The sequence below is a fragment of the Sorghum bicolor genome, chromosome 6 (genome assembly GCF_000003195.3).
Source record: "Sorghum bicolor cultivar BTx623 chromosome 6, Sorghum_bicolor_NCBIv3, whole genome shotgun sequence".
Classification (NCBI taxonomy): domain Eukaryota; kingdom Viridiplantae; phylum Streptophyta; class Magnoliopsida; order Poales; family Poaceae; genus Sorghum; species Sorghum bicolor.
The window spans coordinates 38,169,540-38,184,330 of NC_012875.2; the positions used below are offsets into that span (position 1 = coordinate 38,169,540).

The 14,791-nt window shown below is 36.7% G+C and overlaps 1 protein-coding gene and 1 pseudogene across 1 annotated transcript in view; both read left to right on the forward strand.

Moving 5' to 3' along the window:
- Positions 1,620 to 14,791, forward strand: part of LOC110436324 — a 14,142-nt pseudogene continuing 970 nt past the window's right edge.
- The window catches only part of LOC8070964 (calmodulin-binding transcription activator 4), a 9,086-nt gene continuing 602 nt past the window's right edge, over positions 6,308 to 14,791 (forward strand). Inside the window, exons 1-12 of the mRNA XM_002446256.2 lie at positions 6,308 to 6,678; positions 7,377 to 7,502; positions 7,591 to 7,706; positions 9,122 to 9,210; positions 9,429 to 9,474; positions 9,831 to 10,218; positions 10,901 to 11,025; positions 11,438 to 11,848; positions 11,935 to 12,614; positions 13,313 to 13,904; positions 14,035 to 14,361; positions 14,712 to 14,788. Coding sequence (XP_002446301.2) covers positions 6,669 to 6,678; positions 7,377 to 7,502; positions 7,591 to 7,706; positions 9,122 to 9,210; positions 9,429 to 9,474; positions 9,831 to 10,218; positions 10,901 to 11,025; positions 11,438 to 11,848; positions 11,935 to 12,614; positions 13,313 to 13,904; positions 14,035 to 14,361; positions 14,712 to 14,788 — 2,987 coding nt within the window. The 5' untranslated portion in view covers positions 6,308 to 6,668. The remainder of the gene's footprint in view (positions 6,679 to 7,376; positions 7,503 to 7,590; positions 7,707 to 9,121; positions 9,211 to 9,428; positions 9,475 to 9,830; positions 10,219 to 10,900; positions 11,026 to 11,437; positions 11,849 to 11,934; positions 12,615 to 13,312; positions 13,905 to 14,034; positions 14,362 to 14,711; positions 14,789 to 14,791) is intronic.

Consider the following 14,791-nt stretch of genomic DNA (forward strand, 5'->3'; position numbering starts at 1 on the left):
TCATCCAAACAAATACAATATACTCCTTCCGTCCTAAAATAATTGTTGTTTATAGTTTTCATGTCACAAGTTTGATTAGATTTATAAAAAACATATGCAATATTTGTATCTCTAAATAAATTTGTTAAAAGAAACTAGTTTCAATGATCTTTCCAATAATACTAATTATACATCATAAGTATTAATATTTTTTAATATATATTCAATTAAAACTGTTTATTGGAGAGTGAGAACCGGAGGAAGTATGCCTACATGACTATAGCCAAAGGACTGTGATCATAGGATGTTTAGCTAGAGGTGCTAAAACTTAACAGGTATTATAGCACATTTATAATTATAATAATTAATATTCAATCATGAATTAATTAGATTTAAAAAATTATTTCATAATTATTCTCTAACTGTGTTTTTAGTTTTATAAATAGTTTATATTTAATACTTTATATATGTTCTAACCATTTAATTGAATAGGTGTTAAAAAATCAGTCCGAATCAAACAGTCCCTCGGTACATGTGAAACTAGGCTGAACTTTTCTCCCATCAAAATTATGTTGTTGCCAATGTACAGGTCAAAGTACTTAAATGCACAGCAGTATTATTAGAGCAACTCCAAAAGCTTGGCTAAAATTAATAGTTAAATTCTATTGTTTAACCATTTTGTAAAATAGAAAATTGCTTAAAAAAAGAAAAAGTTCACAGCCTTGCTATTTTATAAAACCAGATAACTAGTGTCAATGGTTGACTATATATAGCCACTGAAAATCAAGGGATAGCCAGCTTTCTATTTTACAAAACCAGATAATAAATTTGTTGGAGCCTATTTTTTGCTATGCAAATTCTAAAATAGCCTCCACAATATAAATAGCCAAGTTGTTGGAGTTGCTCTTAGCATGTCCCTGCATCTAGGTTCAGATGTAAGGCCTATTTTAGATTTTTTTTTTAGATTTTGACACTGGAGCACTTTTATTTGCATTATAAATAGTTATTTTTTATTTATATTTAATACTTTCTATATATGTCGCAAGATTTGATATGATAATGAATTTTAAAAAGTTTTTAGATTTTGCATGTGGCTCAGGAAATGTGAACCTTCGATTTCAGGTCCTGTGTCCACAGTTTAGCACACTGCATGTTTTGTCCCCGACGGATAAACGAGGGTCCCATGTTAACAAGTACGGACGCATTAACCACACATCATTAGTACTAGTACTTTAGTAGACTACTAGCAAAACATGCCCGTGCGTTGCAACGGGAGAAAAAAATATTTCAAATTTTACATATAATATATACATATATGTCTATAGAATTCTATGAGCTTCTTTTAGTGGGTCTTAAACTTATGTTTTATAACAGAAGAAAAAGACTATGAAAAAAATGATTGTTAATACGGTACGGACTTAATCTATATTATGAGTATCACATTCATCATAAAATGAAGAACAACATTTCGTTTTGCAGTGTCTTCTTTATTTGGCAAAAAATTTTAAGTTTTGCTATTGTAGCACTTTCGTTTTATTTGGTAATTACTGTCTAACTATGGACTAATTAGGCTTAAAAGATTTGTTTCGCAAATTACAGGTAAATTATACACTTAGTTATATCTTTTTATCTATATTTAGTGTTTAATGCATACGTCTAAAGTTTTGATATGACGTAGAATCTGGATTTTTTTTTGACTAAACAAGACCTGAGAGCGTAAAACATAAATAAACATATAACACTCAAACATTCTTATACAATTAACGCCTTGCTTAGTTCCCAAAATATTTTGCAAAATTTTCACATTCCACATCACATCGAATTTCGCCGCACATGCATAGAGCACTAAATATAGATAAAAGAAATAACTAATTACACAATTTACTTGTAATTTGCGAGACAAATCTTTTGATCGTAGTTAGACTATGATTGAATAATATTTACCAAATACCAATGAAAGTGCTATTTTTTCTAAAAACCGGCATGAGCGAGCGCCCAGCGGGGGAAGTGGAACGCAGCTGCACTCGAGCGATAGCAGCTCCACGGAAAAGTAACTTCAGCAAGCAAGCACAAGCTGCACAGACACAGCAGGTACAGGCCCGCCCGCGCCTCTACCCTTCCACATCTCTCTCTCATCGTGTGTTGTGTACAGTAGTGCTCTGCTGCTGCCGTCCTGCAGCCAGCCACAGGGAGCTCAAAGCTACTGTTGGAGCTCAAGCACCAAGGAGGAATCCGGCCAGCGCCCACATGCCACAGGCCACACCTCATTCAAGAATCTTTCAGCTTTTTCCAAACACAACCAAAACCTCGGGCCACGGCTTCTTGATCTGCGGCGCCCGTCTCGCGTAGGTACCGGCAAATTTTGATTAAATATATATTAAAAAATATTAATAGTTATGTTACATAAATAATATCATTAAAAAGATCTTTAAATTTAGTTGTTAATAAATTTATTTAGAGATACAAATATTACATATATTTTCTACAAATTAAGTTAAATTTGTGATACGAAAATCGAAAACGACACCTAATTTGCAACGGATGGAGTAAATTTGATGCTCGGCCATCACGCAATCCGTCGTCACGTCTCTGAGACTAGCGCCGTCGCCGTCACCATCATGCTAGAGAGGAAGAGATGGAGAGAGAAGGAACGAGAAGCAGAATTGGAAAGGAGAAGCAGAAGCTCGAGTTTATATTTGTCTCTACATATTTTGTCGAGAAACTAGAGAAACTGAGATGAAGCAGTGGAAAAGCTAGCTAAACGTGTGAGAAGCACGAGAAGCCGCTTCAAGCAGAAGCCGCTCCGAGCGATCACAACCCACACGATGAAAGATCCAATGGCTGGGAATAATTGAAGTGATGTGGACGCAGCTTCTCCTGGAGGAATCAGCCAGCTTCTCAAGGGAAGAAAATGCAAGAATTTCATAGAAAAGAATTTCATAATTCTGTATCTAAGATTTTTTTAGCTAAAATTGCAGGTAAGAAAAATGAAATAAAAATAAGCTAAGACGTGAACAAGGAGGCCAATTGCACGCTACTACTGTGTCGCAACAAAAAGAAAAGAAAAAAGATATCTGTTTTTTACGCTTCTTGGTAACTTCCTGAACCATCAACTCGCACATGCATATCGCCTTTTTTGACCACTGAATTTGGCCAGCAGTTACTGGCAGCTTCCGCTTTTGTGTTTTGATCACTCTTAACTTGATAAAAGCCTTCACATTAATCTCTATGTCTACCTAATACTAAAGAGAGAAATATTTCTTGGTCCATCATCATTCACAAGGCAGACTCATTTTTAAGCCTCCACATCAGGAGGTGTTGGACTGCTCCACAACCTCTGCTCCACAAAAACTAGAGTTTGTGGAGTACCTCTTTAGATACTCTCACAACTCTACCTTTTTTTTCTCGAACTGAGTGCGTGGAGTGTTTGGCTAAAAAATATGGAGCGGAGCTAAAAACCGTGGAGCAGAGCAGTCCCAAACACTCCCTTAATCTCTATCTCCACCTAAAATTTAAAAGAGAAGATTTTTGGTCATTTAGATCACTTGCAAGTTAGAACAGTCTGATGATCTCAATCTCTACATACGAGTTTAGAGTAGTGTGTCCACACGGAACGCTCCTTTTACATCAAATGTTTGCATAGTTTGTTATTGACTGTGTCTGGATACTTTAGCTCGGCTGGAGGTTAGAGTTAGTTTCAAACCTAGGATTAGCCCTAAACTGGCTCTAGCTGAAGACGTGTTTAGATGTAAGAGTTAGAATAAAAATAAATATAGCGGACTGGTACGGCGGCGGAACAGTGCAACGGATCGATTGCCAGAGAAGAGAATAAGCTCGATCTCGTGTAACCTAAGTTAGAGAAAAAAAGAATTGATATGGGTCCAAACAGAACAGCCCAAATAATCATTCCTTTGGAGAGAATCGTTTTTTTGGTGGGCTAGTTAAAAAAATAGCTCTAGCTCTCATATTTGGCTACTTTTGGATTAGTTGAGCGTAAACTAGCGCAAACTAGCTCTAGCCTCTAGATCCAATAAGGCTATTGTCTCTCATACCCGTATGAGTTAGAATATTTTAGACATGGTACACACTTCAATTTCGAAAAGAATTAGACTGCATAGTATAATCATTATTAAATCTCTAACATCTCGTACCGATAAGTTAGAGCAGCGCACGTGGTTCTAAAATGTATTCACCCGTTGGTTTTCTTGTCAAAAAAATCATGACTAAAAGTATGTCTATTGATTTGTTGTGGAAGAAAAATATCGCTGAATAACTAGCAGATTCGACAAAATAAGTTTAAGCAAACAAGACCATATATGTCTAGAAAGTATTCCCTACATACTTAAAAACAAGTAAGGTTTGAGTCAAACATTAAAAATATAAATCATAAATAAATTTTAAATTATTGAGTTTAAAAATGTAAAAATTGTATGAATAAATTTATCTTGAAAAATACTTTTATAATAATATACATATATCATTTTTTGATAAATATTTTTATGAGAACAAGAAGTCAAAGTTATGTCGCTGTTTAAAACAACTTCCTTTTCAAGTACCCAAGGAGTATCCATCCCTATTTAATTATCGTTGTTGGTGAGCGTGCCATATATTTAACTCTATTATAAAAAATATATATAATATTTATATCTTTAAATAAATCTATTAAAAAACTAGATTCAAAGATCTTTCTATTAATACTAATTATGTACCATAAAATATTAATATTTTTTAATATATATAATAAAAGTTATTTTTCGGAAAACATAAACGATGGTTATTTAGGGACGGAAGGAGTAGGCATCATTGACTTTTCCATGGCCCCACCAAAAATATAACACCATTGCACCAGCACCGAAAGGGAGCTTATATGAAGTAGGAAACCCGCTTGCACACCAAAAATTGCACATTATGACCTTGTTTAGTTCATAAAAAAATTTGTAAAAATTTTTAGATTTTTCATCACATCAAATCTTGCGGCACATTCATAGAACATTTAATATAGATTAAAAAATAACTAATTGCACAGTTTGTCTGTAATTTATGAGACGAATCTTTTGAGTCTAATTAGTCTATAATTGGACAATATTTTGTCAAATACAAACGAAAATAATACAACATGTATTTTAAAAAAAATTGCAACTAAACAAGACCTATATATTGATAGTTTGAAAAAAAAACTCCACCTACCATGCCCATTAAAATCAACGGTATGCCCGCGACACCTCGTACTGTGTTCCATCAATTTGGTGGTACCACTTGCCGCTCCTCTCCAGCACACGGCTTTGAGGATAAACTTTTGCAGTATTTCTGTCAAGTAGAGTTTGAGGACCCTTCTTAAGCATAAGTAAATAAATGAATGCCTGTAGGGTGATGACGAGAAGCCTTGCTTAGAATAATGACCAGTGTAAACATTGGATCTGAGCAAGATGCTAAAGCATTCACAACTACTCTCTCAATCCCAAAATAAGTGTTAATTCTCACTTTCTGAGAAGTTTTCCAAACATATATTAGGGAAAATTAATATTTGTGGTGCATAATACTATCATTAGATGAATCCTTAAACATATTTTCATAATAATCTTATTTAAAGATATAACTGTTGCTAATATTTTATACAAACAAATTTCAATTTGAGAAAAGTTTGATTAGTGTACAATTCCATAACATCATTTATTCTAGGACAGAGAAGTACACCGAATGTCACCGACTTCTAGACGATACTCCCTATGCAATTTACCTAACCCTCTTTGCGAAAAGAACAAACAATTGCTTTCGCATTCAGATGTGAAGGAGTGTCCAATGCCCAGGCCTTGTTTAGTTCCGAAAACTGAAAAGTTTTCGATACTGTAGCACTTTCGTTTGTTTATGACAAATATTATCCAATCATGGACTAACTAGGTTCAAAAGATTTCTCTCGTGATTTCCAGCTAAACTGTATAATTAGTTTTTGTTTTCGTCTATATTTAATGTTTCATATATGTGCCACAAGATTCGATGTGACGGGGAATCTTGAAAACTTTTTGGTTTTCAGAGTGAACTAAACAAGACCCCAGTGGTACTCTGAATAATGGTTCCACGCTCACCATCACTCCCAGGTCAAGTCAAGCTATAAACAAAGCCAAAAGAACCAAAATGAGAAGGTAGAGCAGTTTAATAGTAAAAGTCAGGATTCAGTGCACAAGCTGCTCATGGCAATATGAAAATTCCATGTGCACCTACACATTGATATCTTACTACAATTGTTTTATCCTCGCCAGTCGGCGGCACCCCACCAGTGCAGCTGTGCTTTTCGCTAACAAAATAAAAATTCTGTGGATGGACATGGACTAATCTCAAATTTGGGGACAAAGGGCCGGTCACTGTCTTGAATTGCAGAAACAACAGACTCAGCTGATCGATTTGCCTACCCATCAATATCTCCTCTCTTCCTCTCACCCTGAGGTATACTACCCTGTCTGCCCTGCCGTATCATCTGTGGAGCAAACAAAGCGCACGGAGGCGCGTTCTTGTGGCGTAGTACAGCTTCTCCTCCTCCCACACTATACCTGTACCTTTAACTCTTGTTTGTTAGCGGCTAATTTCAGAGCTTCTGTTGGGAACTGGGGGGACCATTTAGATTTAGTGCGGGGGTTTCCTCGGCCCCCTCTTTCCATGGGAGCTTGGAAGCTGCTGGATCTCTGCAAGTGACCATGAGCCAGAGTGAGTGCTTTTTCTTGCGATTTCTCATCGTTTAGTTGGTGATTCTTGATTGCCGCGGCCAAGGCATCATCTTTATTACTTCCTGGGAGTTGACCTGGGTTGGGCGAATGGGTGATCAGAGCAGCGGTTCTTGTTTCTTGGCCATGGGTCTCTTGATTCCTTCTGAATTTCTGATGATGTTAGGCGGATGCTTTTTTATCGAGAGAATCGAGAAAATAAAACATCGGATTACAATTGTTTCTGCAGTGATTCATGGAATAGGGCGTTTGCCAGATTCTGGCTCGGATTCATCTTTAGCTTTTGGTACAACTGCAACGGATGGGATGTTGATACAAGCTTTTTGGAAGCATAAATATGCCCTTTTCTACAGGATTGACTTGTGTTAAGATTCCATTGACCTTATTTTGCACCGTATAAAGATGTAAATCTTGGCAACGCTCATGGCTAATGTTGGGGTTTCGACACTCCTGAGACCAGTACATTTCTTAGACGAGCTTGAAAAGATTGGGATTTTTCTTTTCAATAATTTTATACGATATCTTTATATTGAGGACAGAATGATTTCTTCAACTAATCGTATCCAATGATGAGATTCATATTAGTGTTACCACTTTTATTGTGGTCCTATGGGGTTTAATAGAAAATTAACTAACGCCACACCTTATCAGCTTATCCTTTGGTACTCTCTTTGGCTGTAGGTTTTGACATCAACGTACTTCGTGAAGAAGCAAGGAGTAGGTGGTTAAAGCCTTCTGAAGTGTACTATATCTTGCAGAATCACGAGAGGTTCCCGATCACCCATGAGGCACCGAAGAAGCCACCCAGTAAAGCACATATCCCTTAATTAAAGGAATTTTATCTTACTTATGTAATTGTTCAGATGCCTTAACAGCATATTTGATTGTTCTACAGGTGGTTCCCTATTCCTTTACAATCGTCGTGTCAATCGGTATTTTCGGAGAGATGGTCACACATGGCGGAGGAAGAAGGATGGAAGAACTGTTGGGGAGGCTCATGAACGATTGAAGGTTTATTTCAGAAGGCTCAGTATAGCGCCAAATCATTCCAATTGTTTCCATATTTTTATCTGCATATTCTAGTTCAACGGTAGTTGTTAAACTTTATGTTTCAGTATTACAAAACTCACTTTTTGGGAAAATCAGTTTGTTGTCTACCAAGACTTTTCGGTTGTGCAATGTGTAAATAAAGTATTGAACATGGCAAATTAATTAGCATGCCAGTCTCATAAAATACATACATTTAGTTGACACCTATCACAAATTTTTTAACATCCATATTGGAGAAAATGGATATCAGTCACACATGTTCGTTTACTGTATATTGGTCAGTATTGGATCCCTAGCATTAAGCGATTATGGAGCCATAAATTGCAATAAGTATTTGAGGTTGATCTAGCTTTATCCAGATTCCTCTTTGAATTTCAGGAGAGACATCACCCCTATTTAGCTAATGTGGTTTGAATATACTCCCTACGTTTCAAATTGTAAGTTATTTTAGTTTTGTCTTAATTCATACTTATCTAACTTTGACCAAGTTTATAGAAAATTATATTAACATATATAATATCAAATAAATGGACTATCAAAATATATTTCATGGTGTATCTAATGAATCTTGTTTGATGTTGTAGATGTTTATGCATTTTTATAAACTTGGTCAAAGTTAGATAAGTTTGACTTAGGACAAAGTTAAAACGAGTTGGTCAAAGTATGTATTATGTCTATCTTAATTTCCATGGTAGCCTGTCAAAGTGACCTTTACATGTACTGATGATTTTACAAACAGCATTGCAAGCTTGTCTATACCAAAAACTGTTTCGGTCTATGTTTTCTTGTCCTAACAGTCAATATTTGTGTTTTCATAGTGAAGATTAAAAAAAGATAAAGGTTATATTGTGAGCATGGGTGGCTAGGAAAATCTTTGGCAATTACTTTTATGAAATTATAATGTACCTCATCTGTGACAGCCTGCAGCACAGCCATGACGCTTGGACTTGCGTCTTTAATAATGGCACAAGTTTGAGTTTCATGGCTGCTGCAGACTGTCACATATGCAAATGTATACTATGGTGCTCTGCTGGAGGAAAAGCGCTCTAGGAGCTGTTGGTCAGGTTGTTTGCTAGAATATAATACCTCTGGCCTTTGGTAGATTGATAGTTGCCTGATTGTTCAACAGGACCTTTTGTTTCTAGTTTTTCTCTGTTTGTAGTGTGGTAGTGCGAGATACCAGATCAAGGGTGCAGTATTTTCTCTCTCGATTAATATGAGATTTTCTTAGGAATTAATAATTTTTGTAGGAATTTATAGAACTCAAATGAAAGAGGTTCCTTTATCTCACTAGTTTGTTACGGATCATAAATTTTAGAAGTCGATTATTGATCAGCATCCTCTGTCTCATATCTGACATTTTCTCACCATTGCAGGTTGGAAATGTTGATTCTTTAAGCTGCTATTATGCTCATGGGGAGCAAAATCCATGTTTCCAGAGACGGTGTTTCTGGATGTTGGAACCGTAAGATTATCTTTCCATTCAGTTAGCTCAAATATGTGAAATTATGGTCTATGGCCCATCTAAGTTGTATGCGATAATTGTAGTCACAATTGTGCTAAATTACTGTGTAACTTGTTACTTAAGTATACATTGAATTGTTTCTGAACGTCTGTCCTTGAGAAACAGAAACAGTGGTTACAATTTTCAACTTTATTGATTTGTAATCTCTACTTTTGCAGTGCATATGAACACATTGTGCTGGTACAATATAGAGAGGTTGCTGAGGTATGTAATATTAAATGTGCCTTGTTATACTTTCATGTATTTTTTCTGGTGTTGTTTGACATGGTCATCGGCTCTGCAAATAAATACTGACAGGGCTGACTAAGATGACCTATTGAGTTATGGATACACAAAATGCCACATAATCCGACGCCTTTCATGTTTCATCCTTGGACAATTACATAGAATATTATCTTGCTATTCCAAAAAATTGTGAAAATTTGAAACTAAGTTTTTAGTGAATTAGATAATCCCATTCCGTTATAATAAGAGATTCTTTGGTTTTATTACTTATTTAGAATACATGAGCTCTTTCTGTAACTAATGATGTTTGTGCAATCGCTTCTTTCATCTCCCAGGGCAGATATTATTCATCACAACTGTCGAATGGCCCCGCAGAACCTCTTTCATCCTTGGGATATCCAAATGCCATCTGTGGAAACCAATACTACAGCTCCATTTCTGGCACTAGTGAGGGCAGTGAGTCCCATCAGAGCTATTCTAATTTGAGTTCTGTAACTGAAGTAAGTTCCTATTCTGGTAACAAAGAGTACCATAAAAATGATGGCAGTTTACTAAGCATACCAGAGGTTGGACACACTTGTCTGCAACAAAATAGGACCGATAATGGTAACTCGAAAAATAAATCTGGGCTTAATATGGCTTTAAAGAAGATAGCTGAGCAATTAAGTTTGGGTGAAGATGATGATGACTATATTTACTCAAATCAAGCTCATTCCGTGGGAGGTAAGACTAGAAAATGTTTTCGGTTATTCCTGCATTTCTTTTTAGGTCCATAGGAGGCAAAATTCAAAAATATTTTATGTGCGCAGTTGTATGTAAAAGGCTAACTGAAAGGCTTATAGTTGTTTCATGCTAGCTGTTTTATTTTTCTTGCAGGAGTACACTAGTTGTACAAAAGAGAAATTATTTGTTTTTTTAGAAAAGGATGTCATGTTCACAGGCTTGTTATATGTGTAACTTAGGAAAACTTTATAATAGCTGAATTTGATGAAAGGAAAAAAGAATAGTGTTTACTTTTGTACTTGAGTGAACTCTGTCAGGATCAGGATGGTGTCAACTTTTTGTGTAGTTAAAGTTGTATGATGTGCAGGGCCAAATTTGCTTTTATTATTTCTATGATTATATCAATATATTTTCTTCGTCAAACCAGTGTGAACTTTTGTTTTGAACACATGCTTTGCTAGATATTTAAAATCTCACCATGCATTCGTCTGCTATTAGAAAAACGTTTTTGATGCACAAGTGGTGCACCTACTTGTAGCCTTTGCATCGCACAAAAAAAAAGAACTCGTGGCCTTCTGGCACACGTATATACGAAGCATCATGCTGCAGCCTGTTAGGTATCGAACTAACTGACATTTTGATTTTGTTGACAAAGTCAAATTGGTTTTCCTGGCTTATTCAGGTGACAACCAAGTAAAACAAATTCAACAAGAAGGAACACAGAAAGTTTTAAGTAGGAATATAGCACCATCATGGGAAGATGTACTGCACTCCAGTTCAGGTTTACCAACTTCATCCATATACCAGGTGAGGAAATCGTAACTTGGGATTCTTCTTCCTTGTAGAACACATAAAACTGATGCATGTGGAATTGTGAAAACAATCTATAATAGTATTTTGAAAGATTCTTAGGTGGGATGCCTTGAAGTGTTCCTCATTCCATATATATTTTTTAACATTTTTACTTTCACTACTGTTTAGGAAAATTTGAAGTTGTCATGCATTTGATATTTGTGGATTTGGTGTTTGAAGATAATCTTTTATAGTACATTTAATAAAATGTTTGAAGATAATCTTTTATAGTACATTTAACAAAATGTAGTTAATAGTCTTGTCCTTTCCATCTCAAAATTATACCCCTTTTGTTCAATTGTTCATGAATATCTTTGCATGCTTATACTCTCACTGAACTGTATCAATGACTTGCGTTTTTGCACAGCAATCGGATGTCGAGTATCAGAAAAATTCAGAATACCATCCACCAGAATGCCTGGACAGCAGTGATTTGCGCATACAACTTTCTGCTGCTAAAAGGTTTCTTTTAGGACCAGAAGCTACCATTGACTCACCATCTTTGAACTCTGCGCTGAGAAACAGAGTGAACAGTGTAACTGATACCATTTCAGCTTATGACAGTAGATTTGAAAGCTCTCTGAACCCAGATTGGCAAACAAAAACACCATCAACATTTCAAAGCAATTCTCAGGGCTCTGAAATAACAGAGTTATTTGACCATGGTCATTTTGAACCCTACTCCAGAGAAGATACAGCATTTGCCTTACAACAGACAAACAAGTTTAACATTCGTGAGATCTCTCCAGAATGGGCATTTTCCTATGAGATCACCAAGGTAAATCGTGACGTTTTGGCTTTTTTACACCATAGCACCAAATGTTCTCATTTACAGATGCTCTTCTCGCCATCTCATTTATTCAGGTCATCATTACGGGAGATTTTCTATGTGATCCATCGAATTTGTGTTGGGCCGTGATGTTTGGTGACAGTGAGGTGCCTGCTGAAATAGTTCAGCCAGGTGTTCTCCGCTGCCACACACCACTGCACAGCAGTGGAAATCTCAGAATCTGCATTACTTCAGGAAACAGAGAAGTTTGCAGTGAATTCAAAGAATTTGAGTTCCGCTCAAAACCAACCTCTTCTAGTTTCACAGACATTGCACCATCTTCTAAATATCTGAAATCCAGTGAAGAGTTATTACTTCTTGCAAAATTTGCTAGAATGCTTTTGTCTGGGAATGGAAGCCCTGAAGTTCCAGATGGTGATCCCCAATCTGGACAGTGTCCAAAACTTAAGATGAATGAAGAGCTCTGGGATAGGTTGATTGATGAACTCAAAGTAGGGTGTGAAAATCCATTAAGCTCGGTTGATTGGATTTTGGAGGAACTGCTGAAAAGTAAATTACAACAGTGGTTGTCAGCAAAGCTCAGAGGATTCAATGGAACAGATTTTCTATCCAAGCATGAGCAGGGTATTATACACTTAATCTCTGCCCTAGGCTATGAGTGGGCGTTGTCTTCAGTTCTCAGTGCTGGTGTCGGTCTAAATTTTCGTGATTCAAATGGATGGACTGCTCTTCATTGGGCTGCTTATTTTGGAAGGTAATGGAAGTTTATATTGAGCTGGTACAAATCTATTTTTTCTTGCTACATTTTCTCCATAGCAATTTTCATGGACAGAACAGAATAGTTGCAAAGAAAGGCGTCCTTTTGTTCACTCAAGAAATGATTTTTGTATACCATTGTGCTGTTAACTTGGTAACCAAGCAATTGTTGTTGAAACAATCTAGGGCCACATAATGTAGGAATGCTTCTTAAATTAAGTAGGAAAAAATATAAATTTTAATCAATTTCATTCTGGCAAAATCAAGTATTTTGGGCTACCTTGCTAGCTTGGTAATTAGGTAATAGCCAATCGAAGAACCTGGAAACAGTAACAGTAATAATGGTTAAAGTAGATAAAAGATCTACATGGTCATTCACATTATGTTTTGGACTAGTACTGGAGCCAATTGTGCAATGCATATATCAACATAGTTCTTTTCTTATTAACTTAGTGTCCAAGGTGTGGGGTGTGTGAGTTGGGTCTCATTGACCCGTGTACCATTTTTTCTACCTTAATGAAATGACGTGCAGTTCTCCTGCGCTGTTCGAGGAAAAAAACATAGTTCTTTTCATATGAAATGGTAGTGTTCCATTACAGTTTTTCTTTCTTTGAAATTGTCTTTTCAAGTGTTGGTACACATCGCTATTAATTGGCTTGGAACTAGCAAGCTAACAATATGTCAATTTTATTGCAGGGAAAAGATGGTTGCTGCACTTCTTGCTGCTGGTGCATCGGCAACAGCAGTTACTGATCCCACTGCACAAGACCCAGTGGGTAAAACAGCAGCTTTCCTGGCTTCTGAACGAGGGCATACAGGCCTTGCAGGCTATCTTTCAGAAGTGTCGCTAACTAGCTATCTTGCATCACTCACTATAGAAGAAAGTGATGTCTCAAAAGGATCAGCTGTAGTTGAAGCAGAGAGAGCTGTGGAAAGCATATCTCAGAGGAGTGCCCAACTGCATGGTGGCACAGAAGATGAGCTCTCAATGAAGGATTCTTTGGCAGCGGTGAGGAATGCAGCTCAAGCAGCAGCTCGCATCCAGAATGCTTTCCGTGCCTTTTCTTTCAGGAAGAGACAGCAGAAGACTGCTCGACTTAGGGATGAATATGGAATGACCCAAGAGGATATAGAAGAACTTGCAGCTGCATCAAGGTTGTACCACCAATCTCATGCTTCGAGTGGTCAGTTTTATGATAAAGCAGCTGTTTCAATTCAGAAGAAATACAAAGGTTGGAAAGGTCGCAAACATTTTCTCAACATGAGAAGAAATGCAGTTAAAATACAGGTAAGGGGAATAGGTATCCAGATTTTTTTTATTTGATAGCCTCCTTCAAGTTGAATTCATGGGCATATAAATACATATATGGTATCTGGCAATTGTGTTTTGTTCACGCTAACGGTCTCTCTTTATACAGGCTCATGTAAGAGGCCATCAAGTGAGAAAGAAATACAGAACAATTGTAAGCACTGTCAGTGTGCTAGAGAAAGTAATACTTAGGTGGCGCCGGAAAGGTCATGGCCTACGTGGCTTCCGAGCTGAGCAGCAACCAATGGTCGAAGCAATAGAGGAAGATGATGAGGAAGATGATGACTTCGATGATGATGAAGCAGTCAAGGTCTTCCGTCGGCAGAAGGTCGATCAAGCTGTAAAGGAGGCTGTGTCAAGAGTGCTGTCCATGGTAGACTCTACCGAAGCAAGGATGCAATATCGACGAATGCTTGAACAGTTTCGCCAGGCAACTGTAAGAAGTTTTCCCTCTTAGTGTGCAATGTCATTTCAATAAAGGAGGGCAGCTGTAAGAAGTTACCAATAAACTAAACAAAATTTCTCATCAATTCATCATAGGTCATGTTGCTTAAGGAAACTAGTTCAGAGTACTGAGTCACATCTGCTGACGATTGAGGCGTTATTCTCTTTTTAAGGGGACATGTACAGTAATCATAGGTTAATCAGTTTACATCTCAATGCCATACACATATAAACAGAATTTAAAAAATCCAGAACAGCGATTAAAATGCATGTATTTTTGCTCTCTTTTTATCAATTCAAATCTCCATGTTATGACTAATCATATGCTTGTTGTAAATGCAGGCAGAATTGGAAGGGTCAAATGAAGTAACATCAATATTTGACAGTGACTTAGAGTTATTAGGGATCAACAACTTCATGTA